Consider the following 27,977-nt stretch of genomic DNA (forward strand, 5'->3'; position numbering starts at 1 on the left):
GCAAGCAATCCAACACACAAGCAAACCAAAAGCAAGCGGGCAAAAAGAGGCAAATAGAGAAAGAGAGGGGGATAGAGAGAGAGAGAGGGTGAATAAAACGGTGAGGGTGAAGTGGGGGAGAGGAAAACAAGAGGCAAATGGCAAAAAATGTAATGCGGGAGATAAGGGTTGTGATGGGTACTTGGTATGTTGACTTTTGCGTAGACTCCCCGACAACGGCGCCAGAAATGGCTCGTTGTCGGGAGTCAAATCTTGACTTGCGCAAACCTCCCCGGCAACGGTGCCGGAAATTCTTCTTGCTACCTCTTAAGCACTGCGTTGGATTTCCTTGAAGAGGAAAGGATGATGCAGCAAAGTAGCATAAGTATTTCCCTCCGTTTTTGAGAACCAAGGTATCAATGCATTAGGAGGTTGCGCGCGCGTCCCTAGTACCTGCACAAAACAAATAACTCCTCGCAACCAACGCGATAAGGGGTTGTCAATCCCTTCACGGTCACTTACGAGAGTGAGATCTGATAGATATGATAAGATAATATTTTTGGTATTTTTGCGATAAAGATGCAAAATAAAATAAAGGAAAAGTAAAAAGCAAAAGAAATAACTAAGTATTGGAAGATTAATATGATGAAGATAGATCCGGGGGCCATAGGTTTCACTAGTGGCTTCTCTCAAGAGCATAAGTATTTTACGGTGGGTGAACGAATTACTGTTGAGCAATTGACAGAATTGAGCATAGTTATGAGAATATCTAGGTATGATCATGTATATAGGCATCACGTCCGAGACAAGTAGACCAACTCCTGCCTGCATCTACTACTATTACTCCACTCATCGACCGCTATCCAGCATGCATCTAGAGTATTAAGTTCATGAAAACAGAGTAACGCCTTAAGCAAGATGACATGATGTAGAGGGATAAATTCATGCAATATGATAAAAACCCCATCTTGTTATCCTTGATGGCAACAATACAATACGTGCCTTGCTGCCCCTACTGTCACTGGGAAAGGATACCGCAAGATTGAACCCAAATCTAAGCACTTCTCCCATTGCAAGAAAGATCAATCTAGTAAGCCAAACCAAACTGATAATTCGAAGAGACTTGCAAAGATAACCAATCATACATAAAATAATTCAGAGAAGATTCAAATATTGTTCATAGATAATCTTGATCATAAACCCACAATTCATCGGTCTCAACAAACACACCGAAAAAAGAAGATTACATCGAATAGATCTCCACAAGAGAGGGGGAGAACATTGTATTGAGATCCAAAAAGAGATAAGAAGCCATCTAGCTAATAACTATGGACCCGAAGGTCTGAGATAAACTACTCACACTTCATCGGAGAGGCTATGGTGTTGATGTAGAAGCCCTCCGTGATGGATACCCCCTCCGGCGGAGCTCCGGAACAGGCCCCAAGATGGGATCTCGTGGATACAGAAGGTTGCGGTGGTGGAATTATGTGTTTGGCTCGGTATCTGATTGTTTGGGGGTACGTAGGTATATATAGGAGGAAGGAGTACGTCGGTGGAGCAATAGGGGGCCCACGAGGGTGGAGGGCGCGCCCCCTACCTCGTGGCCTCCTCCTTTGTTTCTTTACGTAGGGTCCAAGTCTCCTGAATCGTGTTCGGTGAGAAAATCACGTTCCCGAAGGTTTTATTCCGTTTGGACTTCGTTTGACATTCCTTTTCTTCGTAACCCTAAAATAGGCAAAAACATCAATTCTGGACTGGGCCTCCGGTTAATATGTTAGTCCTAAAAATAATATAAAAGTGGATAATAAAGCCCAATAATGTCCAAAACAGTAGATAATATAGCATGGAGCAATAAAAAATTATAGATACGTTGAGGACGTATCAGCTGGTATGTTCATCTATTATCAGGAACTCCTCTTCACATCTGAATTTTGGTGGAACAACAATTCTACTGAGACCCTGGCATTAAAAGCAGCACGGCAAAGACCGGAAAACAAATTTTGTCAGATAATAGAAATTTAGAATCATTGAGGGACATAATACCACTCTGCTATCAAATGGAGCATAATTGCATCACAAAATATTTGAGCTAGCATGTCTTATTTTCCCAATCAAATATATGTATTTATTTTCTCAAAGCTAGTCTTTGCTGTAAAAATAACTTTATACTTTTTCTTTGCAGTTTGAATATGGTTAGCTCTTCTGCTACTTTACAGATTATGTGGTTCTATTCTATCTATGTAGCTATGGGATACTGCTGGACTGAAAAGGTCAAGAGTATTGGTGTTGCATAACAGCAGAGTATGATTATTTGTCAGTCTCACCTACAAATCTAGCTTGTGTAGGATACAGTAATTCTGATACCCAGAGACCAAAAAGTGGTGCCTGAATAATACTATGAAAAGGATGGCCTAAACAAAATTTTGCTCATAAGATTGCATGCGTAGCAGATTGCTGACAGGAAATAAATTGCACTAAAAGGATGAACAAATCCGACTTTATGGGAAGAGAGTGCAAAAGTCATGAAGAGTGAAGTATATTATACCTAATATGTGTTGTCAAAGGTAACGACTTCAAGATGAATTATCAAACTGATACTCAAGGTTGTATTATTGACGTGAAGTACCAATACATGGGAGCAATGAACATGGGGATAGTGGTCGACGACTGCACAAAGGCGACCGCCATTCAAATGAATAACACACCTGTTACAGAGACCTCTTATCGCCATCTAGAGGAGAATCATTTGGAGGAAACATAGACTGGAGGGCCGGAGGGGAGGGAGAAGGCTGGCCGTCGCCTGTCGCCAGCCGCCCTCGTTGCCGCACACGGAGGCCTGCCTTCTCACCGGATCGGGGCGGAGCAGCGTCTCGAGAGAGAAGATGCACACGGTGTCCGCCCCCTCGATCTACCTCTCCTAGCACGGCCCGTCTCGACGAGATGTGGCCGTGATGGATCTGGCCGCGCCCCGCTGACTTCCTCGACTCGATCTGGAGCCTCCCCGCTTTAAGAAAAGAAGGGGGGGGGGGGGGGGGGGGGGGGGGGGGAGGGGGGGGGTTTGGGGGGGGGGGGGGGGGGGGGGGGACAGGGCGGTTGTGCACGGGCGTTCGAGGGGGCCTCGTTCGCCTGATGAGATTTCTTTATTATGATTTACACATTAATTTTCTTAAAATCCGTTATTTGTTTCCTAATTAATGTGATTCAGTGATTTTTCTTAAAATCAATTATTTGTTTTTTAATTAATGTGATTGAGCGATTTAAGATAATATTAATTAATTTAGATTTGATTTTTAGAGATTGATCGTAATTGATTCTACATTATTAAATAATTTGCGCCAGTATGGAAAATTCTGATATGTTCAGATTTCTTTTATTGTGTAAAAGGGTGACGTGAAAATAAATCGGTGAAGTGGGAAAGGGAACGAAAAATATCTATGAATAAAAACCTGCGAAAAAACCCAATGAAAATGGAAGGTGAGAAAAAAAACCCTAAAATGATTGCGCCGATTAATTTGCCAGCCCAATCTTCTACTACTACCTCCGTTCACTTTTATAAGTTATTTCAAGCAGTTCAAAATAGGTTGTTTTGTATATTGTGTAAAATGTCTTTAAGGTCTTATAAAAGTGAACAGTTCAACAAAACCTCTTCCGCAGCCTAAACCTCGGAAAAGCCCAACCCAAACCCTAAAGCAACCTCCATGGACTTCGCTCGCCGGAAAGCGGCGGCGCTGGCCGCGCTCTCCTCGCCGGCGCCGGACAAGTCACCGAAAGGCGGCGTAGACGCCCCCATCGCCCCGCTCCTCGACGCGCTGAACTCCCACGCGGATCTCTTCACCACGTCCTCCTGCTCCGGCCGCATCTCAGTTCTCGCGCAGCCCTCGCCGCAGTCCCAAGCGGCCGACCCCAAGCCCAAGAAGAAGGCCCGGGGCGGCGGGTGGTTGTACATCTCGCACGACCCCGCTGACCCGGACGCAGTTGTGGAGCTCCTGTTCGGTGGGACTGGATGCGGAGAGAGGGGTGGAGGGGACGAGCTCGTGTTCAGGTTCGAGCCGATGATCGTGGCGGTGGAGTGCAGGGATGCTGCGGCAGCCGCGGCGTTCGTGGCCGCTGCAATCGGGGCGGGGTTCCGGGAGTCAGGTGAGCCGGTTTGTACATCTCGGGTTTACATAGTAGAGTTCAGGTGGCGTGCTTGATTGACTTATTGTGTTCCATTTGCTTGCAATGTTGATGCCTTTTTTAGGTATCACAAGCTTGCAAAGACGGGCAATGGTAGCAATAAGATGTTCAATTCGCATGGAGGTGCCTCTTGGTCTGACAAATGAACTTGTTGTTTCTCCTGAGTACATCCGGTACCTTGTTAGAATTGCCAACTGTAAGATGGAGGCAAACAAGAAACGAATGGATGGCTTTCTAGACGTTTTGCAGTCAAAGGTATGTTTGTTTCTGCATCCTAGCAGATATTATCGTTTTCTTTTACTCTTACTGGCATTATTACTCCCTTGTTTGTTTAACCATTTGTCCATTACCATGCGCTTAGGCAAGTGTTATCACGTGAAGTTTGAACATGTATTTACTGACATATATATTAGTGCATATCAAGTTTAAATGGATTTTCAGTTGTCTTTTCCCAGACAGACTAGCCATGTTATTTTTAGTCAAGTAAACTCAATTAAGGAGTTATGATATACTCAACTTGTGAACAAAGACACGGATGCACTAGGAAGAACGAGCTCACATTGTCACAGTAATGGTGCAAATAGTATGGTGCTTATCTCATGCATTGAAACAAACTGACCACAGTTATGTTAAACTTCTTATTATGAGCAACTACCATGGTTCTGCCAACAGTAATGCAATCAACTCCTCAAACCAGGTCGATGCAGACTACACTCAACCAGCTTGCAGTGTTTACACGTGAGCACTCTTATGTGCATGCGCCACAACCTCACCTTATGCATGGACTCGATGCAACTCCCCGACCAAACCCACCGGTTCCTGACCGTTGCGCCTGGGATCTAGACTGGTCCCACATACCAAGTACCAACACTAGTCTTTCCTGCACACTTTTTCCTTACTCGTGCGCACCCAGAATCAACTTCCCAGTTGGTCACCCATCCTCAAATTGCTCCAAGCCAAGCACGCTTAACTTTGGGTTTCTTTTGGTTGGGCTCCCGGAAAAGAAGACGCACCTTGTTTATATGAATAGTATATCATTCCTATTAAACTGGGATGTCACATACCCCCCCCCCCCTCTGAAAGGAACTGACGTCCCTGTCGGCCCAGCAGGAATGTTATTCCAGCATCCACATGTGCCCCATGTATGCATCACTGACCCGCACACACCCGTGTAACCGCGAGGGTCGGCTCTGATACCAATTGTAACGCCTCGACAAAACCCACTGGTTCCTGGCCGTTGTGCGTGGGATTTAGACTGGCCCCACATACCAACACTAGTCTTTCCTGCGCACTTTGTCCTCACTCGTGCGCACCTGGGTCAATCACCCATCCTCAAATTGCTCCAAGCCAAACAAGCTTAACTTTGAGGTTCCTTCCGGTTGGGCTCCCAGAAAAGAAGGCACACCTTGTTTATATGAGTAGTCTATCATTCCTATTAAGCTGGGATGTCACACTCAATTACTCATGCATGGCTAGTTTAAACATACCTAGAAATACTTGTGACAAGGTCACCCCCTTAATCTTGTTCTTGTTTGATCACCTCCTCTCTCTGCATCTTAGCATTGCCGATTCGTCGTCAATGAAATTAGCATGCCCCTTTTCCATCTTCGGGTTGCAGAACTTCTAAATGAAGCCTCTTTAGTCCTGGCGGTTATAGCAGCAAGCCTTTGCCTTGTCAAAGGTGCAATTTTCTTGTCGGGGTCATGTCTGCGTATTCCCATCTCTGCCCTGGAACCTCACTTGGCGCGTGCGGGTGGTAGGTGCTCACCTTCCTCCTTATTGGGTTTTCCTTGAACGCCTTTAGCTGCTAAATACTCATTTGCGCAATATCACACCCAAGTCGCTGAATTGGTTGAGGGTGCAGAGGATTTTCACTAGCATTGGTGTCAAGGCTTGCAACATGTTACCAACTATATACAATTCTTTTGTCTTCTCTTCTAGGCATGTAGCATTTACATCTTGCTTATAACAGGGATGACTCACGTAGACCCATCAAGTGACCAGCCTTCGTGCATGCAGATGTTGTAGAATTCATCCTTGGTGGTCTGCGGCTTGGTTTTCATCACTAGGTTGATGCGCACATAGATTGTCAATGAGATGCAAATGTATGTGGAGCTTGCTATATGGGATGCTGTAGTCATTCCTCAAAGGAGTCAATCATTGATTATGTCACCTTGGCCAGCCCAAATCTTTTTTAGGGTCGCCGTATGAATTGAGCTAAATGCAGTTGAAGCGGATGCAGTTAGAATCTTTAGGACAGTCATACAGTAACTTTAAGAGGAATAATTGTTCAAAATTTCAGAAGCTATACACTACTGGGTTTGTTTCTTGTAACATATTGTTTCCTTTCAAACTGCCAGGGTCTGCCAGGTATATCTAGGTTGCAAGTTCATACCAAAAAAGACGATCGATCTTTGGGCTCTGAAGTTCAGGCATCACTCAATCAGAGTGTACAAACACATGATGAACTGTTAGTTACGGAAAAGAGACGTGGCAGCTATAATTGTGACGCTGGTACCAAAGGTGATTGTGAAATTGGTGAGAATTCAATAGAAGGGTCATATTATGAAAATCGAGATGCTGTACGCAACAACATTGCGAAGCATGGTTTTGGTAATGCTGAACGGCATGTTCTTATAACTCTCCTTTTCTCCATCTGTTCTATTTTTATTATTTCCATATAGTGACATTTTTTTGGCTCTTTGGATCCTTTAATGCATATTTGACATCATTTTGATATTGAGAAAATTATTGCAAGTACATGCTGGGTATGTATGCTTGGCCTGTCACGGCAATATTCTTTTGGTAAATATTGGCTTAATTAAGAAAAACATCAGTGCAAGGTTTTGCCGTTGTGTTTTAGCTCGCCAGCGAGTCAATTGGTTACCTGTCAGAGTATGTTACTAAGCCATGGTTGTTTTCCTGCACCAAATCATAAATATTCTATTGCTTCCCTAAAAGATAAATATTCTATCGCACAAGTGACAAGTCCTCATTCTACCAGTGGGCATCAGTTTTATTTGTATGTTTGTACTCATGACACAGCCGCTATATCACTAACCCTTTTTGTTCCTTCTGTTGTATACTGTAGATTAATGCATGAGGGAAGACTATCAGCATCATCGGGAAATAGAAGTTCCCATCTTTCTATTACTGAGTTGAAGATCAGTGGTGAACCAGTTGAGAAGCTCTTCTTATGGGGCCAATCTGCTTGTGCGTTTACTGTTGGAGGAGAGCAGCAGGTCCTAACTTTCGGTGGTTTTGGAGGACCAGGAAGACATTCAAGAAGAAATTATTCCCTTCTGCTTGATCCCACATCTGGTTTGTTGAAGGAAATAAACGTTAAAGGTTCACCTTCACCACGGATGGGTCATACAACTACTGCAGTAGGCAACCATATTTATGCTGTTGGAGGTAGGGCTGGTCCTTCAGAAATTCTTGATGATGTCTGGGTTTTGCAAAGCACAGAAAATAGATGGTCAAGAGTAGAGTGCAGTGGGGATATTTTCCATCCAAGGTACTGAAATTCCTGATGACTACACAAAATTAGGGTAGTACATAATGATAATAATATTATAAAGACATTCATTTCATGGAAGTCTTTCGTCCTGTATGCAGGCACCGACATGCTGCTGCAGCAGCAGCTTTGAAAATATATGTATTTGGTGGACTCAGTAATGAAGGCATATATTCTTGTCTGAATATATTGGACACAGAAAGCATGCGATGGAATGTGATTTCTGCTGCTGGTGAATGGCCATGTGCTCGACATTCACATTCTCTGGTGTCTTATGGGTCAACACTGTTCATGTTTGGGGGTCATGATGGTCAGCGGGCACTGAATGATTTTTATAGTTTTGATACAACAACACTTAGTTGGAACAAAGAAATCACTAGCGGAAGAACTCCCTCTCCTAGATTTTCACATTGCATGTTCATCTATAAACACTATATTGGGATACTTGGTGGTTGCCCAATCAGAGAAAACAACCAAGAAATAGCATTGCTACACTTAAAGCATAGAGTCTGGTTCCATGTCTCCATTCCAGCTCTAGGTCAATGCCTTTGTGTGCGTAGCTCATCTGTTGTCACCGATGATGATCTTGTTGTTATTGGCGGTGGTGCATCTTGCTATGCATTTGGAACAAAATTCTGTCAACCAGTAAAAATTGATCTTCATTTGCTGGAGTCAGTATTTGAACTTGCTTACAAGAAGAACGACAATGCCGTACAGAGTTGGGATGCAACATATACAATGGATTTACAAGAACGTGAGCAAAATGGCACCTTTATTAGTCATAACGTGAAGTCAATGGTTGATGCTGCCACTAATGGTATTGCTGGTTCAGATCCTCTGGTTTTCCAATTGGAAAAGAAATATGCCAAATTAGCAAAGGATATTCTAAAAAAGTTTGGATGGTTGGACCTTGCTAGAAAAGTTCAAGTGAGCCAGGATAATGTCCTTGTTCTTTTTCCTGTTAGTAGAAACTTCCACACCTTACTCACTGATCAACATTCCAAGCTGCTAGATGATGATTCATGTATCTCTAAAGGACTACTGGGATGTCCGGAAAAGAAGCTTATCGGTGCTAGCATTGCTCTTCATGAAGCATTGGAAATATTATCATCGTTTCATGGTTCTTTTTTGAAAGATGAACTAGCTCTCAGCCGAAAAGCTTATAAATCTCCTCAAATCATCATGAGAGAACTTATATCTTCTCTACTGGAAAGAAAAGGAATGCCCTCTCGGTTGTTAGAGCAGCTGCCAACTAGGTCTGTTCTCACTGACCTGCTTAGAATAGGTGAACTTATTATTCTGAAAACTAGAAGTACAAGTAGTATGGAAACATACTTGTTAAAATAAAAATATATGTCTTGTTCAGACATCTTACTTGCTGAATTTTTAATTTTTTGATGCCCAGGTGGGAAACCTTGGGTGATATCACCGTGCTTCCAAAGACTTGTTTTAAGGACCTGCTGTGGGAATCAGTTAGAGAAGAACTTTGGCAACTAGTTGCCAAGTCGCTTGGGGCGCAACGTCTTGCACGCCAAGTAAGTTACTATGAGTTTCCACTCTCTAAGTGGCAGTAAAATACTTGGAATCTGAAACTAAAACAGTTGTCCTGTCATATTATAGATTATAATATGTCGTGTCCACTTTAAGCACATACTTCCTGATGTAAGGTGCTGCTTATTGAATAACTTATAACATCTATGTGTTTCCATTAGCAGGTTAAAAGCAGTTCCTTCTTTTGAGGATGTGAATATGTGATTGACTTGGTCTTCCTGTTTTGCAGGGGAAAATCATGCCAAATGGCACAAGAGATAGTACATTAGAACTTCTTGTGGGTGATAATGGGTGGGTAACCCATTATGAAAATGGCATCTCTTATTCACTCGATGCAACAAAATGCATGTTTTCTTCTGGTAATCGCTCTGAGAAGCTTCGAATGGGACAGCTTGATTGTAGAGATGAAGTGGTTGTGGACTTGTTTTCCGGAATTGGATACTTTGTGCTCCCATTTCTTGTGAAGTATATTCTCGATGACATCCTTGGTCTTAGTTCTAAGTGATTTTCTTCCGCTGCAAAATATAATCCTTATTTCTTTGCAGGGCTAATGCGAAGTTGGTTTATGCATGTGAATGGAATCCACATGCTCTGGAGGCTCTTCAGCGGAATGTAATGGACAACCATGTAGCAGATCGATGCGTTATACTTGAAGGAGATAACCGTTTGACAGCACCAAAAGTATGCGGTGAACACATTTCATTTGTTGAGCTAAATACCTGCACTATGATTGCTGCTTACTGTTTTCCTTCCTTTAATTAGGGGGTTGCTGATCGTGTTTGTCTTGGGCTGATACCCTGCAGTGAATGTAGCTGGGCTACTGCTGTTAGGGCTTTGAGGTAATTTCTCTTCACCACCACCACGGTGCTAACTACTTTGGGAGCTTCTCGTTGACTGATTCCTTGCTGTTAGTGCTTGCAAGCTTAGTTTGGCCTACTCCATGGGACCAGCTGGGATTACATTTTAGGTCATAAAGATTAATTCAATAATGTTATTTTTCGAGAAAACGCAAATGGCCTTTGCGTTTCATTGCATTGGAAAGATAGGGAATTTACATCCTCCTAGGAGGCAGGTTTACGCAGTTGTCAGGTGATCAGTGGACATCCCATGATGATGACAAAACGACCCTGAGCCCTTGAGCCCCGGCCTTTGCCCAACATCGGGCCTCATCCTTGATCCTGTCGACAAGCTCATTGAGCGATGGGCTCACATGGTCAAAAACGCACGCATTCCTGTGTTTCCAGATCATCCACGGCACCAAAAGCGCCACGGATTTCAGCGCCTTACAGATCGCTGGCGGTGTGGAGTCCTTCGCGCGCAGCCACCAGTCCATGAGCGAGTCGTCGTGCTCGGGCGTCGGCACCGGTAAGCGCAGCCAAGCTAGGATCTCGTGCCATGTGTGAGCGAAGGGGCACGCGAGCATCAGGTGTCTGATCGTCTCCGGCTCTTGGCCGCATAGAAGGCATCGCGGGTGGTGCTGCAGGCCACGGCGTGCAAGCCGCTCCGCTGTCCAACAGCGATCTTGGCAAGCCAGCCAGTGGAAAAATTTCACTCTTGGCGGTGCCCAGCTCCTCCAAATGAGCTTCCAGGAGTGGCAGCCCGTCGCGCCTTGGAAGGTTGCCCGGTAGCAGGACTGAGCAGTGTACACGCCGTTAGCGGTCCAGCTCCAGAGCAGCTTGTCCGGCTCGTTGGACAGCTCGACGTGCTGCACAAGGTGCCAAAGCTTCAGGTACTGTCCAATCTCGGGAAGGCCAAGCAGCCCATGGATGTCGCGCACCCAGCTGTTGCCGGCCAAGGCCTCCGCCACCGTTCTCGATTTCCGGCGATGCTTGGGGATGCACTGGAAGAGCATGGGTGCAAGCTCGCGAACGGACTGGCCTCCGAGCCAGCGGTCCTCCCAGAAGAGGGCGGTCGAGCCGTCCCCAATGGCCATGGTCGTGGAAGCGTGAAAGAGGGCGCGCTCTTCCAACGAAAACTGCAGGTCCAGCCCCTGCCATGCGCGCTCAGTGTCTGTACGCGCAAGCCATAGCCAACGTAGCCGGAGCGCGAGCCCCGTGCGCTCGAGATCCCGGACACCTAGGCCACCATATTCGAGCGGGCGTCAGACCCGGCGCCAATTCACGTGACAGTGACCACCGTGGGCATCCGCGCGGCCGGCCCAAAGAAAACCTCGTTGAATCTTCTCAAGTTGCTTCAGGGTTTTCTTGGGGGTGCGAGCGCGAGCAATTGGTGAATTGGGATCGCGCTGAGCACCGACTTGACAAGCGCCAGCCGACCAGCCTTGTTCATCAGCCATGCCTTCCAGGTAGGGAGCCGGCCCGCCACCGTGTCGACGAGAGGTTGCAGCTGGGCGACGGGTGGTGAGCGGGATGCCTAAATAGGTGATCGGCAGCGTCGCCACGGGGCACCCGAGCAGCTCAAACAGTCCCGCGTCAGAATCATCGCCGTGGAGAACCGTGGCAGAACTCTTGGTGTAGTTCACCTGGAGCCCAGAAGCCGTGCCAAACACGTCCAGGATGCCTTTGACAGCGGAGACCTCGATGGTGGCGTGACAGAAGAGCATCACGTCGTCGGCGTAGAGGGAGATCGCTGTTATTGCCACGATCCTTATAAAATTTGTAAATTATGTGACTCCCTGCATGTTAAAAAACGGGCAGCCCGGTGCACGTAGCTCCCGCTTGTGCAGGGTCCAGGGAAGGGTCCGACCACCTTGGGTCTATAGTACGCAACCTTTCCGTACATTTCTGTAAGAGGCTGTTTCCAGGACTCGAACCCGTGACCTCATGGTCACAAGGCAACAGCTTTACCGCTGCGCCAAGGCTCCCCTTCACTCCCTGCATGTTAAAATCAAAAGAAAACTATTTTTCTTAACTTTGCTTCTCACTGGACCCACAGACCCGCTCAGCCCATCTGCTTTAGAGTCTGGATACGCTTGAGATGCCCAATGATGCGGCACTACCGCGTATGTGTTGTCCTGGTTCAATGGGGCCATCAACAGCTATCGTGGATACAAACGACTGAGCGCAGAAGCATCATAACATGTATCATTCCATCTATATTATGGATAACAGGAACACAAAAGTAAATACACCACCGTAAGCAGAACTCTGTAATTATGCCTTTAATCCAGCAAATTAATACAACACGAAGCACTAGATAATAAGGGTTCATTCAGTTTGGAGGAAACCAAAACGTCAAAATTAGAAGTAGTATATGAATGTGATAGGATGGCATTTCCCAATTGCCATCGTAAGGAATTGCATTGCCTCGTTCCCATGCAAAACATGAGCTTTGGGTGGATGTGTAGTTTCCTCCAAAAACACAGGAATTAGAAGTAGTATAGGGAATGTGATAGGATGGCACTTGCCATCGTAAGAAATTGCATTGCCTCATTCCTATGCAAAACATGAGCTTTGGGGGATGTGTAGTTTCCTCCAAAAACACAGGAAATAGTATTCCTGAGGAATTCCTGTACTCGTTTCCTACAAACCGAATGCGTCTATAGGAAACTTTCCTCTGGAATCCTCATTCCTGTGTTTTTCCTACGGAAATCCTCCAAATCGAATGAGGCCTAAAGAATGTAGAGCAAAACTAGCAGAGAGAGGTACCTTGTTTGCCATTTCAACATTACAGCTTACAGGTGCAAAAAATAATTCATAGAGTCTAGCAGTTTGGTGTGACCTATAATAACATCTATTTCTAGATTGTTTTTACACGACAAAAATGCCTTCATGAATATTTTTTCAATGTGCCTAGACAAAAAAAGGAAGGCTGAGCTCGGTTTTTTTTGGAGTAAAGGCAGTGCCACATATCAGAAGTGTTCTCTTTTATTACAATCAGAAGTAGTGTTGTTTTTTATTGGAGTGAACTACTGGGAAAAGTGAATGCCCCATTAATTACATCATCATCACATCTTTCGCGCAAGTGTGTAGTCTGTTATAGACAGGTTTGCCAGCGAATGGGCTGTATGGTTACATTCTTCTGCAAATGTATACTACAGAGTTTTGTCAAGTTTGTTAGTGCAGAATGAATATCTTAAGTCCTGATTCTATTATGTTCTCTACATGTACTAGGGTTGGCGGAGGCGTATTACATATACATGGGAACGTCAACGACTCAGACGAGGCGCGCTGGTTGGACAATGTTGTCGAATCTATCAGTAGCATTGCGACAGCTCATGGTACAGTGTCTTTAGTTTTCAGCTAGCAAGCATTTGTTATTCCTGTCGAAACACATAACTCTTGTCCTTACACGCCATGGGCATAACTCTTGTCTGTGTCTCAGGACTGTCTTGGAAAGTCTCTCTGGAGCATGTCGAACGAGTCAAATGGTATGGGCCGCACATTCGACATGTTGTAGCTGATGTCAGATGCGGGTCAAACTGACAAAACGAAAGCAGCTGAAGATGGTCCGTTTTATGCTTGGGGACTCTGGACTTAAGTGTAACATGCTCTCCCTTTTTGCTGTTCTTAAGGGAGGAATTTTTGTTATCCATCAGAGAATAAAACCATGTATATTGTACCCTAGAAAAGAAAAGAAGGAAGCATGTTCTGCTACTTTTTTCCCCCTTAAATCAGCATGTTCTGGTACTTAAATATACAATAAAATATCCAGTTGTGTGTACATAGAGTTACTAGCAAAAGTGCTTATGGGTTGCAACGGATCCAAAATAGACTAATATATGTTCACAAACTTGAAAAAACACACTTCAGTCTTGGTACATATATCATTCAAACTATATTAGGTTTCACCCAAAGTTTATTCCTCTAATGGTCCAGAGAGGCTTACTTTTTTTTGGTAAATACGGAGTACAGTGGTGGGGTCTTTGTAAAAAAAGTCATAGCTTACCTCATGGGCGTTAGTTGTATTGAATGATTAGAAATGATGAATTATATTGAATGGTCAGAAATGATGAATGATAGACACACACTCACCAATTGTATCATTTAATGGATGACACACTGAATCACCACCAATTGAATCTTTTATATAAGTTGTGATGATGAACTACTGTGTCTTCTATAGAAGTTGAGAGGATAACCTAAATGGTTTCAATATCCTTTGTTCATGTGCAATGGTATTTAACAATTGTTCATGGGAAATATCTAGTGTCAGGGGATCTTTCCTGCCTGGGAGCTCCCAGCTGTTGGACCATGGATCCAACGGCCCACGGGTGGATAGTTTGAGTGCATAATGGAACTATTAGCCTTCGGTTGAGAGGACATCTTATATGCTATCGTTGTGACAGGGAGGTATATGTCGATACTACTCCACTCAGTTCCGATCGCTTCTTCCTTTTAAGAGCACTAGTGGACTCGTTGCGCAAAATGACGCAGAGGCACGCTAAAGCCATGTCCGTGATGAAAAAAAAATCCATGATTTGATCCTCTCTAATTGGAAACACGCTGAAATATTCTGTATAATGATATGAATATACACGGCTTATCTTAATAGTATAGATGTCTTTCTCGGTAAAAATAGGTTTTAGCAACCACTTAGATGTAGAGTCTCATTTTAAACTATGATCGTTTTGAAAATCGATATGTGTGTGTGTATGCATGTATTATCATTACTCCTTTATTAATTAGCTAAATAAATGTGTGACAACTTGGCAATACTGAGAGCCTTTTGAATAATTAAACCTAATGTGATTTGAAAATGTTTCCCATTGTTGGTAAAATTAGAAACAATACCAAGGTAGACTCAGGGAAAACCAAAGAAGAATACTTCCCAAGTAGCAGAGAAGATTAGAAAGAAAACCAACGATTTTCAACTACCTATGCATATTGAACATATAAAGGATGAGCCCCTGCGCCCAACTAGCGGCCGTGGCCACGTCTCCTTTTTGCTTTTTGCGCGTGAATTACTGTAGCAGCGCGGAGATGGGGCGCTCGGGACTCATTTCCCTCCTCTCGCCTCCGCCATTGCCTTCTCCCCTCTCCTCTCTCCCGTCTCCTCCCTCTCAACCCTAGCTGCCACCACCCACCCTCTACTGCTCCACCACGCACCCTCCTCCCCTCTGGATCAGGTGCAGGCCAGCCGGTGCGCGCAGGCGGCGGCGCTCCACTCGAGGGCAAAGGGAGGCAACGGCGGCGATGGTCGCCGTGGACACCCGCGGCTATGGTGAGCCCCTGCGCCACCGCCCTCTCTCCTCTCCTCCCCTACTCCCTCACCATCTCTCTCCCCCGCAGACGAACCCCGCCGCCAGGAGGCCGCCATGGAGGCCCGTCCCGAGCTCGCCTCGCCGCTCCTCCGGTGACCCTCGTTGCGCCTGGATCCGGGCGGATCCGACGATTCCCCGACGCGCAGGCGGGCCAGCACGCGGCGCTAGGCGGAGGAGCCCTCCCATGGCGGTGTCAATGTACGTGTGTGTGGATAAATTTCGACGGGATATGCAACCAATCTAATTGTGGATATGTCGTATATGGAAATGATGCTATAAATCTGCTTATAATAATTTTGTGATGCTCAGATTTGTTCAGATAGGCTCATTTTTTCAGTAAAAAGTTGCTTCCCCCATTTCATTGCAGATATTTTGGGTTGCACAATAATAACCTTCAAAATAGTAATTTCTACTATAGAGTCTTCTCATGATGATTTCAGATTAATTATTAATAGATGTTGTTTGGTCATTTCATAGAATGCTTCTGGTATTAATCATATTGTCACTCGGATTGATTCATTCATTTTTAGGCAATACTCAGCTGTTCATGGCAAGATACTTTTAGGAATAAATTCAGTCATACTGCGCACTTTTTGTATTTCATGTCTATTGAGTAACACTATGACAATAAGCTAATCTGGCACGGAAGGAGCATTTCTTACTTTTGTTTTCGCTGCCCAGTTAATGTTTATGGGTAAATCTTACCAAATTATTTTATGAGATTGCCAAACGAAACAGAACCCCAATAATATGCATGTCTTTTCGCTGTGACATAATGTTCTGATTAGCCTGTAGTTACCTGTTGCATTCCCTTCTGTGATAGATATCCCATATTTGCAATGGTACAACTCAAGGCATTATATAATCATGTGTTATTCTAGAATATAACCAAGGTGAACTTTTTCGGTTTTAGACCAAAGATCAACTTCATCTCTTCTAGAGAAAGAAGCTATTTTGTTCATATATATATATATATATATATATATATATATATAGTGTTACTATTCATCATCCAGGGTGCATAATAAGTTATTCTTCACCCGAGGTAATCTTACGATCATTTCATAATTAAATTTCATATATAAATGATCTGCATAAATGGATGTCTCTTTTTTTAAGTATTTTCATATTTTGATTCCTGCCAATTTGATGTATCAACAAGTACTCTCAGCACAAATCAGTATACGCACCACATAAATAGGTTTTAAAAACTTTCAGACTGAATGAAGAATGAATGTGGAGCAACTCACCATGTTAACTTTGTAGGGTGGTGGGTTTGCCATAGGATATGCACTGGCCAGTGTGCGCATGCCGGTGTACGCGCACATGATGTACCTCAAGATCTCAATTCTCACTATGACCATAGGTATGCTCAATGGTTTGGCCTGAACTTTAAATTAGTCATGTGTTGCATTTGTGGTCATGCAGGTGCATCTAACAACAGAAATCCAATTGATGATTGTTGATTATGCTATTGCTTATGGGGCCTTTCTTAAGAGTTGAGAAGGTAGTTAAATTCCTTTTTTTTACCGAACCTATGATAATTGGCTCTAGACATCACACAGACTGGTTCTCAAGTGCTATGTACAAAAGGCTAGAATAGTTGTATCCCAATCTGCTTGAGCTGGAACAATACCTAAACAAAAGAACTAGAAGTACGGTTGTACAAACAATTGTCCTATTTATTCTGTTATGTTCCGCCATGGTACAAGTGGTGAGCAAAATCTGAAGTTAAAGGAGGCATTGACGGCTCTTTGTTACCATGTTCATTTTTGGTTTCAATGATTTCGATGATGAATTCGCACGTCTCAATGTCTTTCTCTGGCTTAGCATGCAATTCCAATGTTAGATACTTATTTGTACAGAAGATAAGCATATAATCCTCTGTAGTGAATAGGCAGAGCAACAGCAAAGGCCTGCCGGTGTGAATTTCTCAGAATGGGAATTGCTACAGTGGCGGCGACGACACATCAGCAGCGGCGGTGTAGCAGTATGGTACCCTGCCTCCACCTTGCCACCAGCCTCCTCTACCTCGCAATGGCGGTGTCTCCGACCTCCAACTCTGGTAACCCCATCCTCCTCTGCGACCCATGTGATATTTTTCTTGCTACGACCCACATTGTCTGCTACTTTTTACTCTTCAGTTATGTTCTGCGCTTTTGTGGCTACCTGACCACCAATTGTTAAATTAGTAATACTTGGAAACTGGTTCTTACAATGATATTTACTAGAGTAGATGAACAAGTTGTACCAGCATTGCCGTTCTGTGTACACCGCATGAGTTTTGTTAGTTGCATATTTTTTTATGCTAACGTTAGGAAGTCCAATGATGACAATATTCCCCTTAACACGATCATCTTTACAGATATCTGAATAGAACAATATTTTTATCGGCACGGAAAAGAAAAGGTTGATTTCTGCAGTCAGCTAGCTTCTTTTGTGAAGTTCCTTACCCATGCTTCATACGGCTCACTATTTGCTTTCCATTTTTGGATAGACCATCAACCAAGTTCAAATAAACAAAAACATGTGCAATGCGTTGATGAAACTGATATTCACCTTTGTTGCTGTAGGCATTCAAGACCTGGCAGGGCTGGGTCAACCGGCCCTTCGTGTTCAAGACCCGGCTCTGATGAGCCTTGGCAGCCGTGCTACCTGCTTGGCATATTCATCCTGAGCTGTGTCCGGAACCAGACCAGTAGGGGCACCCTGAGCGAGCACTCGAGGTATGCTGTCAAGTTGGACGAGTGCAACCAGGCCAGCTACAGTGTGTGTCCACGGTTCATACAGCAAGGTGTTCGCTCATCTTTGGCTAGAACGAGCACTACAAGAGGAACCCCCCCCCCCTACATATTTTTCATTCCTTGATAGATGGTTACATTGTTGTATGTTGGTTAAAGACAATGTTTTTCTTCTTGAATTATGAAACCTCAAACAACACTAAGATATAACCGTTTTGTTCGTTTTGCAATCAAAGCTTCCATCGAATAATGTTTTAGAATTGTGCTCCGTCTTATTCATAAAGTGTGGCTATTTTGTAGATTCATACAAGATACGGCTTTGTGTGCATTGAAATAGCAACAAGTTGGCCTCTCGGTCTCATTTCTGTATACATTTGATTCATACACGCAGCCAGCGTGTCCATGTGGTCTGAATGAATTTCTCTATCCTGTTTTATGTTGTGATGTCTTTGATTTTTGTCTCTTCCAGATTTACATATAGATGCCTCGATGAATACTCAGGAATTTTGTGTGTTCTTTTCTATTTACGGCCTTTAGGTTTTTTTATAATGATTCTAAAACGAGGTCACTCCTACTAATCTTGCTCTCCAGGCCTGGTGGCAGGATGCTTGGTCAAGAATGCAGGGTGAGCAAAAGAAAACTAGGAACACTTTTATCTCTCTGGTCATCTAGAGCATATGGAAGGAGCAAGATAGCGGGCTTTGATAGTGTCTTCACACCGCCCTAGAGGGGGTGCCACTAAGGGCTTTCTCATGGAACGCGGTGCAATGTGGTTTTATGCACGCCTATGAGCAGGCTACGCTGCACGCTGGTCTTCTACTGCTTTCTCAGGCCTATTACTCCCCCCTGAGATGCTTCCAAGGGTTCTATTATGCTCCATTGTATTTTTTTTCCTTTTTTGATTGCATTTCCTTCTCTGTTTCTTTTTTTATATGCAAGGCCATAAATTTTTACCATGCATTCTTACTCACACAGAAAATTACTTCAAAATACACATGCTTCTAAAAATGCACATCCTTTTCAAGACTATGTATATCTTATTATCAAAGGTTATAAGGCAAAATGTGTTTGCCCACGACTAAAAGAAGTAATACATTGTACTTTTTTTCAAAGCACGCGTGGAATTAGCGGGCTCCTTCAGGTATTTCAAGGGAAAAAACAGAATCTGTTTAACTAATTTTCTATATTGCTTATTTATGCATTTGTGACCATAGCTTTCCACTTTAGCTCATAAACTGGATGGCAAAATAGAGTTTGACCATTTCATATCTATGTTGTCTTATTATGAAAATAAAGTTTGTTTTATAGTTGATGCTTAATATGTTTTATCGACCGGTGAATGCTCAACTTTAGCTCATAAACTGGATGGCAAATGCTAATTCTGATGAGCCTTTTGCCACTTATTGTTTTATGGTTGTCTAGACAGCTGATGGCATGCTTCTTTCTTGCTAATTGTCAATTCTTTTGTACATGGTCCTTCAGCTACTTATGCTTTGCTAGACAATGAGAGTATGTAGATAGCATGTATGGTTTTTACATTGTTTTGCGCAGGTTGAGATGCATCACATGATATTTTCCTTTTACATTTATGAGTATTACAGAATCCTTTTTTTCCACAAGGGGCAGTAGCAGTAGCTGTGCCATTTGATTCGAAGGACAAAGAGTTGATCACAAAGGGGTGGCATTCAAGATATATACACACAAAAGAGTATAGAACCAAATTATATGATGTAATTGACCACTATTTATATTAACTTCTCATGTACACAATGTTCACAAGTTCATGTATTAAGTACATTTATTTGTGTTTACTTTTCTTCAATGCAAGTTTACAGCTACTCGGAGTTCTTAATTGTAGACTCAACAATCTTGGCCTACGGATGATCTAATTTGTGGCATTATTACCTCAAGAAAATATTTGCATTTAATTTCTTTTATATATAAGGGGTATAAGTTCTTACCAAATGTACTCAAATATACGGTTATTGAAAAAATGCAAACATTTTCAATACAAACATGGTTTTAAACGGGTCTTTGCGCCATTTGGCGCAACTGGTCATCTAATGACTACAAAGGCGCAACTGGTCATCTAATGACTACAAAGGTCATCGCCATAGCTAAAATGCAGAGGCCTTCACAAAATATCAACGTTTCATATTTTATTATGGAAGTTACTCTTTTAAAAGATTACAAAGTTTGGTATTGGTGGTAACCAGGAAATTTAAAGGTTCAAAGAAAGCACAAAATCGGGAAAAGTCGTATTCCAAATAAGTTAATAGAAAAGTCACTTGATTATCCTATATAAGTGCATGACATGCCACATATAAAAAATCATATTTAAAGACAAAGGTATATTGTCCCCACATAAATTAAAAATCCACCAAGTTCTTTATCGGCCATTACAATCAAATACATATTAAACAGTGAACACGTGGATAAGGCAGATATAAGATCAATTTAGCAATAACACAATATACATGCCTTACAGAGTTACATGAGAGAACAGGCAACTTAGTTGTCGATTTGCATTGATTAAAATTTAGAGTTGCAAATACAGTTCACTTCTTTACAAATGTATGTGCCACACAAATGAGAGAACCCAAAGTTATGTGATGGATAAGACTGAGAAAACATTTCCTTGAATCCTTCAAATTCTTTGTAGCGATCCTTTGTAATGCTCCTTAAACTATTATCAATCAGAATAATATACTTCTCAACATTTACACCTCGATGTAAAAAACAAAGGCAATATAATGTGTTTTTTTGGCTAACATGTAACCTGACCTACATCTGAACCAGCACTACAAAGAGTCAACCTGCTATATAATCTCATCTGACTTCAGAAACTCATTTGCTCTCTCACCTTTATTCCCTATACAATGGAAAAATTTAATATGGGTTACTAGGCCATGTCACTTCTTTACAAATGTATCCACACAAACAAAAGAACCCGAAGTTACAGAATAGACCGACTCAAAATAATTTACTTCTCAACATCTACATCTTTATGTAAAAACAAAGGCAATATAATGTGTTTTTTTGGATAACAGAAAAACGTAACCTATATCTGACTGATTGCAGGTGCATGCTAAATAAATGAGAATACTTTCCTCAGATCTGTATAGGAATCTATGATCGGTACATTTATCCACTATCCAGATATAGTACATCTATCCATTATGCAGAAAACATTTTACTTTGTCAAGTAATTTGCATGAATCGTAGTAATTTCAATTCATTTTTGGAAGAAAATCAAAGCCAAGTTCTTGGGGCACTGGAAAAAAACTTTCCGATGAACAAAACGGAGTCTATAAAGTGACAAATAATTTGTCAATCTACACGCAATATTATAGTTTTGATCTAAACAACTAAACCTGAATCAATAATATAACCTAAATGCAAAGACTCTGGGTGACAAAAATGTGTGCATATCTGAACAAACATGGGGTTCTTCATAACTTCAAATCCAGATAGGACTTGAAGAGAAGTTATGTAAATTAGGATTACATTATATATACATTTGCTATATTTCTACATATATACTAAAAAATTCCAAGCAATGTCATTCATTATTGATACATGCCTTTCCAATCTATTTGTTCCATTAATTCAAGAGAACTACTAAAATGATGATATATTAATTCATGAGAAGTAGGCAACTCTTGTTCCATACAAACATGAGGCAGCTGTCATTTAAATCGCAAGAAACTGTATCAACAACTATATACAGTTCTTATTTCATTCACATATTTTTCTTAAGACTAACACCATAATTCAAGCATATGTTTCATTCTTGCCTCTGATCATGATATTATATATGTTAGAATAAATCCGAGACATACCTAGATCATCCGAGAATCAAACAATCACACGAGCACGACACCGAGATTTGTTAACGAGGTTCATCGATATGGCTACATCCCCGGGTCCTGACTATGGGCGCTCCTTCCCATGACACCGCTACAATACCGCACCTGGTCGCCCTGGACATCGGCACATGCCGCCGGCTTCCCCTGCGTTCCGGTGCTATTATGTTGGCATAGGTTACAACAAGTGTCTATCCCCGCTATATATAAGAGGCCTAGGATACAAGTGTCCTACTAGAACACGATTCCATATTCTATCTAAACACAATACAACTACAAGTCCAACTGTAACCTACATTGTACACTATATTCGACACAATGGCGAATATTCTCCACCACCTTGAATTCGTCCATGCGTCAAACTTCCATGTACATTGGACTTGAGCTTATCCCATGAGTACCGCTGTTACTCCAAAGACTCCATATGACTCCACCTGCAACTTGTAGTCCCTTTTTTTCTTGACCATAGTCAACACTCGAGCAAAATTAAGTTACTCTTTACTCTAGTCTGTGCTCCCAACTTCCAGAGTATCCGTCCAACACCATCACACACTAATCATGGACCTGCGTGAAAGTGAACAACTCACATATTGGGTGTCACACGTAAGAGTTACCTGAACTCAACATCACTGCTCCTTTCTTGACCGTTTGTCTGAAACTTGAAGGAATTTCACCGTTGCTTGTAGTCATCCCGAGTCAAATTCGCAGTTGTCTCACCATATGTATGACCACCAGAGCCCTGGCCCGTCTCCATGTTCCGTGCGCGCCGCACGCCTCGCCGCTATTACCGCGTCGAGCCTCCACTGTCCTGATCGAGTCTCAGGGTCACGAACCCACACCACTCAACCCCCACTGCAGAGTACCATCGGTCATCACCGACCGCTGACGAGTTTCACGCTTCCATCAAACCACTGGGCTCCAGTCCGAATTACGTGTCACTCGCTTTTCTCCAGCTGAATAGGCTTCGACTCCCTGTGCACTTACGCCGTAGCCTCTCAATCCAGCTCCACCTTCAACGAGACTCCATGGTGGTTGTATGTGCCACCCCGCACCCCGTCGACTCTAAGATCTCATGTGCACTGTCTTGAATCAACTCCGCGCCATAGCCTTGTTGAAGCCACACAAGCACTCGAGCCTGCGCCACGTGTTTCCACGCCCCAGAAGTCATCTTTCAATCTCGCCGACTCCGAATCCAACTCGACGCTGCTCCATGCAATTGCATTGCCGCACGTATTTTCCGATTGCATCGCCGACGCCTGATCCTTCCGCGGTCTCCACCTCATCTAGATCAACCAGACAGTCACCTCACAACCTAGCTCATGATACCACTTGTTAGAATAAATCCGAGGCATACCTAGATCATCCGAGGACCAAACAATCACACGAGCACGACACCGAGATTTGTTAACGAGGTTCACCGATATGGCTACATCCCCGGAGCCTGACTATGGGCGCTCCTCCCCATGACACCGCTACAATATCGCACCCGGTCGCCCTGGACACCGGCACATGCCGCCGGCTTCCCCTGCGTTCCAGTGCTATTATGTTGGCATAGGTTACAACGTGTGTCTATCCCCGCTATATATGAGAGGCCTAGGATACAAGTGTCCTACTAGGACACGACTCCATATCCTATCTAAACACGATACAACTACAAGTCCAACTGTAACCTACATTGTACACTATATTCGACACAACTCTAACAATATAAAGGATAACTGAGAGACACGTTCCAATGGAAATAGTAGTAGAGCTATAGGAAATAGAGAAACTCATTGAGGTATGACTATGGACAAAGAAATGGGGGAATAAAGTAATCATCTCGCTTCAGAATCATCGGAATGAGAAAACACTGATACCGACTACTACACACTGATGTGGTTGCTTCTCTTCTTGGAACAATAATATTAGTCCTCTGTCCACATGAAATGAAGTGATTAATGGTCATCTAGCCTCAAATAGTGTATTTTTGAAACTAAAACACAGAAAGGCAAGTGCTGAGGTTGAAACAGAATCACCTATGTTATCACAAAGATTTGAGAAAGTAAGGAAACATCCAACATGGGAAACTTGCCATCCATCCTAAAATTCCTAAAATCTGAGTGGCATCAGATGCATGAATAACATCAGATTCAGCGTAAGGCAAAGAAAGTATAGATTGCAATCCTATAGAACCAAAAAGGAAAAACAATAAAAGTGGGGGCATTGCATATATGACGAAATAGAAGTTATTGTTCATTTTTACAATTGCTGCTTTGGATTCTAATTCATACTCTAACATAGGACGGCTATATTCCTGTATTTATATGCTATAAATAAAGTATATAAGATAAGAATGAAACTATGCGCAGAAAGCTGCAAGATCGACATCCTTGCTAGCAAAAAATATGGCCTTTTCTTCTCGCTGAAAGTACATCTCTGTAAGAATCGCAAGTTAAGCACAAGTCTAACTAACAATTTATCACAGGAGCAACAACAGAATGCTGGCTACACTAAAAAAGAATGCACCTTAACCAAAGCTCTAATCAGCAACAGAAACAAAAGATGTCAGTTCCTAGACCCTAAATCCTTGCAACTCATAGACCATGTGGAATAGAGGGCAACCACAGTACGCAAAACAACCTAGAAGAGGTAAAAAATCAGACGCAGGCGGATCGAAAAGAACATAGATTACCACATGTTATGCCTTCACCTAGGCTTAAAACCTGAGAAGAGCATCATACGAACACACAACTACTTTAACTTCAAAAGAACCAACTCCATAACACAGATGAACATTAGAGCATCACTTTTCAGTACCGCCATAATGACCTCACCTAGGCACGAAACAAACAACCTAGTACTCAATCTGGGCAGAGTTGCACATAATGAAAATCCTAAATCATGTTTAAAGGCAATGTTACATGGGTTGACAAAATATATCCACATGCAGTCACGGATGCTTTAACTTCCACACCACTTCTACACTATATAAAAATTGAATATCGTGTGTGCATGGACAGCCATATACAATTTTTTTTCAAACAAAATCCACACAGAAATATCACTATTTAAGGTATTCATGAAGTTCTCAGTACGTCCGGCAACAGCAACAAATCAACAAGTAGTATAGCACCAAAATGTTTGGCAAGTGCCTTCATCAATGTTTCCTAATAAATCTCAGAACCTGATACATAATGAGATGGATAATTATAAGTAATGGTGTTCACAAAAAGCATATAAGCTGACATGGCTCAAGGACACAAATTTCATTCAACAGAGACAATATGCAATGACAAAAAATAATTTACCTGATGGACCAGATGATAAATTCGCTGGTTTATTGAAGAAATTTCGGAGAACTGCTCAATGAATCCCTTCTTTTCCAAATGTAAGAATGAACATGATAGGAGCACATCCTTCGTATTCTCGCTGCATAAATGGACATCAATAAATATATAAAGGTATAAATACGTGACAGAACATTAGTCAAGCATACAAAGAAGCTAAAAAACAGCATAAGACGTCAAGCAAATCAAAGGAACATTAAGTCAAAGCATCACCTGAGGTAGTAGGGAAAATTCTCAAATGTAACTTCAATATCACTTGGACTAATAATTATGGCCCTTCCATTTAATAGGAGCAAGCCCTTGTCTCATATAGCCTCTAACTCGCACAGACCTCCTTGCTGAATAAAAACGATAACCGATGATTATTATATACTTCCTCCGTTCCTAAATATAAGTCTTTTTAGACATTTCAAATGGAATACAATATACGGATGTATGTAGACATATTTTAGAGTGTAGATTCATTTATTTTGCTCTGTATGTAGTCACTTGGTGAAATCTCTAGAAAGAATTATATTTGGGAACGGAGGGAGTACATCAGTGAGCAACTGACAGTGCTCCTGCGCTTCTCGCATCGGAAAATCAGCAAGAAAATACAAGGATGTACCTCAACGTGCCGCAGTTTGCAAAGTATTTTGCGGACAAGTTGGTCTTTCAACGATAGATTGCGTCTTTTGTTTTGGCCAATAGAAAATTGAGGGACACAGATAGGGAGATGAGGACTCTGGTTCATAAATAAATATTTAATATCCTTGTTATGCAGTAATAAAATAAAAAATATCCTGAAGGTCACAACAACACATACTTTAACCAACAACTCGTAATGTGACATATTTGGAACAACGATTGCAATAATTTCTAGTCATCCTTTCCTTGTTCTTTTTGCTTTTAGGAAAAAGAGGGGAGAAGCCTTGTTAGCTGGGTAGAAGAAAAGAGGGAAGGGTGTCTGAACGCGCCGATGAATCGGGGCCGAGCGGAGGAGGCCGCATGGGGAGAGAAGGAACGGGTGAATCTCACCTCGGTGTGTCGGCGTCGGATGCGCTCGCCGTCGCTCGACGTGTGCGCAGCTCCCCAAACAACTCAGCCAGGTCCAGCCGCCGCCGCCATCTATCTTTTCCCCTCCCTCCCTCCCTCCCTAATAAGCAGCAGCCGGCAGGGAGATGTTAGAGGAAGAAGAGGACAAGACAAGTCGTCTCAGGCCTTGGTCCTTCCTTCGAGGTGCGCCGGAATCCTTGGGCATGCATCGGGTTGGGAAGTACGGGTTGGAGGACGGCGTCGGGCGCGGCCGTTCCTCGACGTAGACCACCTCGGCCAGCTTATGGTGTCCAGCCGCTTCCGCTGCTCTCATGCTCACCGCTGCCGCTGTCAGAAGGAGGAAGAGGCGGTGCGCAGGCAGGGGTGGGGAGCCGCCGCCGGGTGAGGGGAGGAGGAGCAGGAAGGTCTTGTTTTACCGCTTGGCTCTAGGTTTTTTTATCTGTTCCCCAATTTGTACGGCGCGACCCTACCTATCTGTTTAGGGTAAAACGGACAAACAGAGCGGCCCAGCGGCAGACTTATTTTATTTTTTCGTCCGTTTCGTGTCCGTTTCACCCTATTTTTGGATCAAAATTGGTCTCGTCTTGAGGCAAAAGCGGACACAAACGGACACTCTCTGGCCACTCCTCGTCCGCCTCGATCCGCTTGCATGTGTTGTGTGGTCCGCCTGTCATAGAAATAAAAAAGGGCCCATCTGCCCACCCATTTCCTTACTCCTCCTTTTTCTCTTTTTCCATGGCCATGGATTCATGCGTACATGCAGGCGGGGCGCGGGAGCAGGCGCAGCGGCGGCGGGGCGGGCAAGGCGCGGTGAGGCAGGCGCGAGCGAGGGCGGGGCGAGCCGAGGCAGGCGCGGGCGAGGCGCGGCCGGCGGCGAGGCAAGCGCGGGAGAGGCGAGGGCGGGCGCGAGCGGGGGCGCGGCGAGGCAGGGCGTGGGCGCGCGCGGGGCGCGGCGTGGCGCGGGAGGTGGTGATACGTCCATTTTGCATCATGCTTTTATATCAATATTTATTGCATTATGGGCTGTTATTACACATTATGTCACAATACTTATGCCTATTCTCTCTTATTTTACAAGGTTTACATAAAAAGGGAAAATGCCGGCAGCTGGGATTCTGGGCTGGAAAAGGAGCAAATATTAGAGACCTATTCTGAACAGCTCCAAAAGTCCTGAAACTCCACGGAAGACGTTTTCCAAATATATAAAAAATACTGAGAGCAAGAACTTCACCAGGGGGGCCACATCCTACCCACGAGGGTGGGGGCGCGCCCTACCCCCTGGGCACGCTCCCTACCTCGTGGGCCCCCTGGTGGCCCTCCGGTGGCCATTTTCTGATATATGGAGTCTTTCGATGGGAAAAAAATCATAAGCCATTTTCTCGGACAAAACTCCGCCGCCACGAGGCGGAATCTTGGCGGAACCAATTTAGGGCTCTGGCGGAGCTGTTCTGCCGGGGAAACTTCCCTCCCGGAGGGGGAAATCATCGCCATCGTCATCACCAACGCTCCTCTCATCGGGAGAGGGCAATCTTCATCAACATCTTCATCAGCACCATCTCATCTCAAAACTCTAGTTCATCTCTTGTATCCAATTCTTGTCTCAAGTTCGGGATTGGTGCT

General features: G+C 43.5%; 1 protein-coding gene and 1 long non-coding RNA gene across 5 annotated transcripts; one reads left to right on the top strand and one right to left on the bottom strand.

Moving 5' to 3' along the window:
• Positions 1 to 3,616: 3,616 nt before the first annotated feature.
• Positions 3,617 to 13,846, top strand: LOC125537130 (tRNA wybutosine-synthesizing protein 2/3/4). Its single transcript, XM_048700425.1, has 11 exons — positions 3,617 to 4,116; positions 4,220 to 4,410; positions 6,516 to 6,781; positions 7,247 to 7,672; positions 7,774 to 8,928; positions 9,078 to 9,207; positions 9,453 to 9,688; positions 9,769 to 9,904; positions 9,986 to 10,062; positions 13,297 to 13,403; positions 13,508 to 13,846. Exons 1-11 carry the CDS (start codon positions 3,678 to 3,680, stop codon positions 13,606 to 13,608), a joined length of 3,264 nt encoding a protein of 1,087 aa, XP_048556382.1. The 5' UTR covers positions 3,617 to 3,677; the 3' UTR covers positions 13,609 to 13,846.
• Positions 13,847 to 23,572: 9,726 nt separating this feature from the next.
• Positions 23,573 to 26,872, bottom strand: LOC125537131. Of its 4 annotated transcripts, XR_007295620.1 has the most exons (5): positions 26,340 to 26,871; positions 25,536 to 25,660; positions 24,502 to 25,404; positions 24,012 to 24,091; positions 23,573 to 23,908 (listed from the first exon to the last, which is right to left on the bottom strand). It is a non-coding gene; the product is annotated as an uncharacterized LOC125537131 (long non-coding RNA). The 4 variants fall into 4 exon arrangements; XR_007295617.1 differs by having other exon boundaries at positions 24,012 to 25,404; positions 26,340 to 26,872; XR_007295618.1 differs by having other exon boundaries at positions 23,573 to 24,091; positions 26,340 to 26,868.
• Between the last annotated feature and the right edge of the window lie 1,105 nt (positions 26,873 to 27,977).

This window comes from Triticum urartu, chromosome 2, assembly GCF_003073215.2.
Source record: "Triticum urartu cultivar G1812 chromosome 2, Tu2.1, whole genome shotgun sequence".
Lineage (NCBI taxonomy): Eukaryota > Viridiplantae > Streptophyta > Magnoliopsida > Poales > Poaceae > Triticum > Triticum urartu.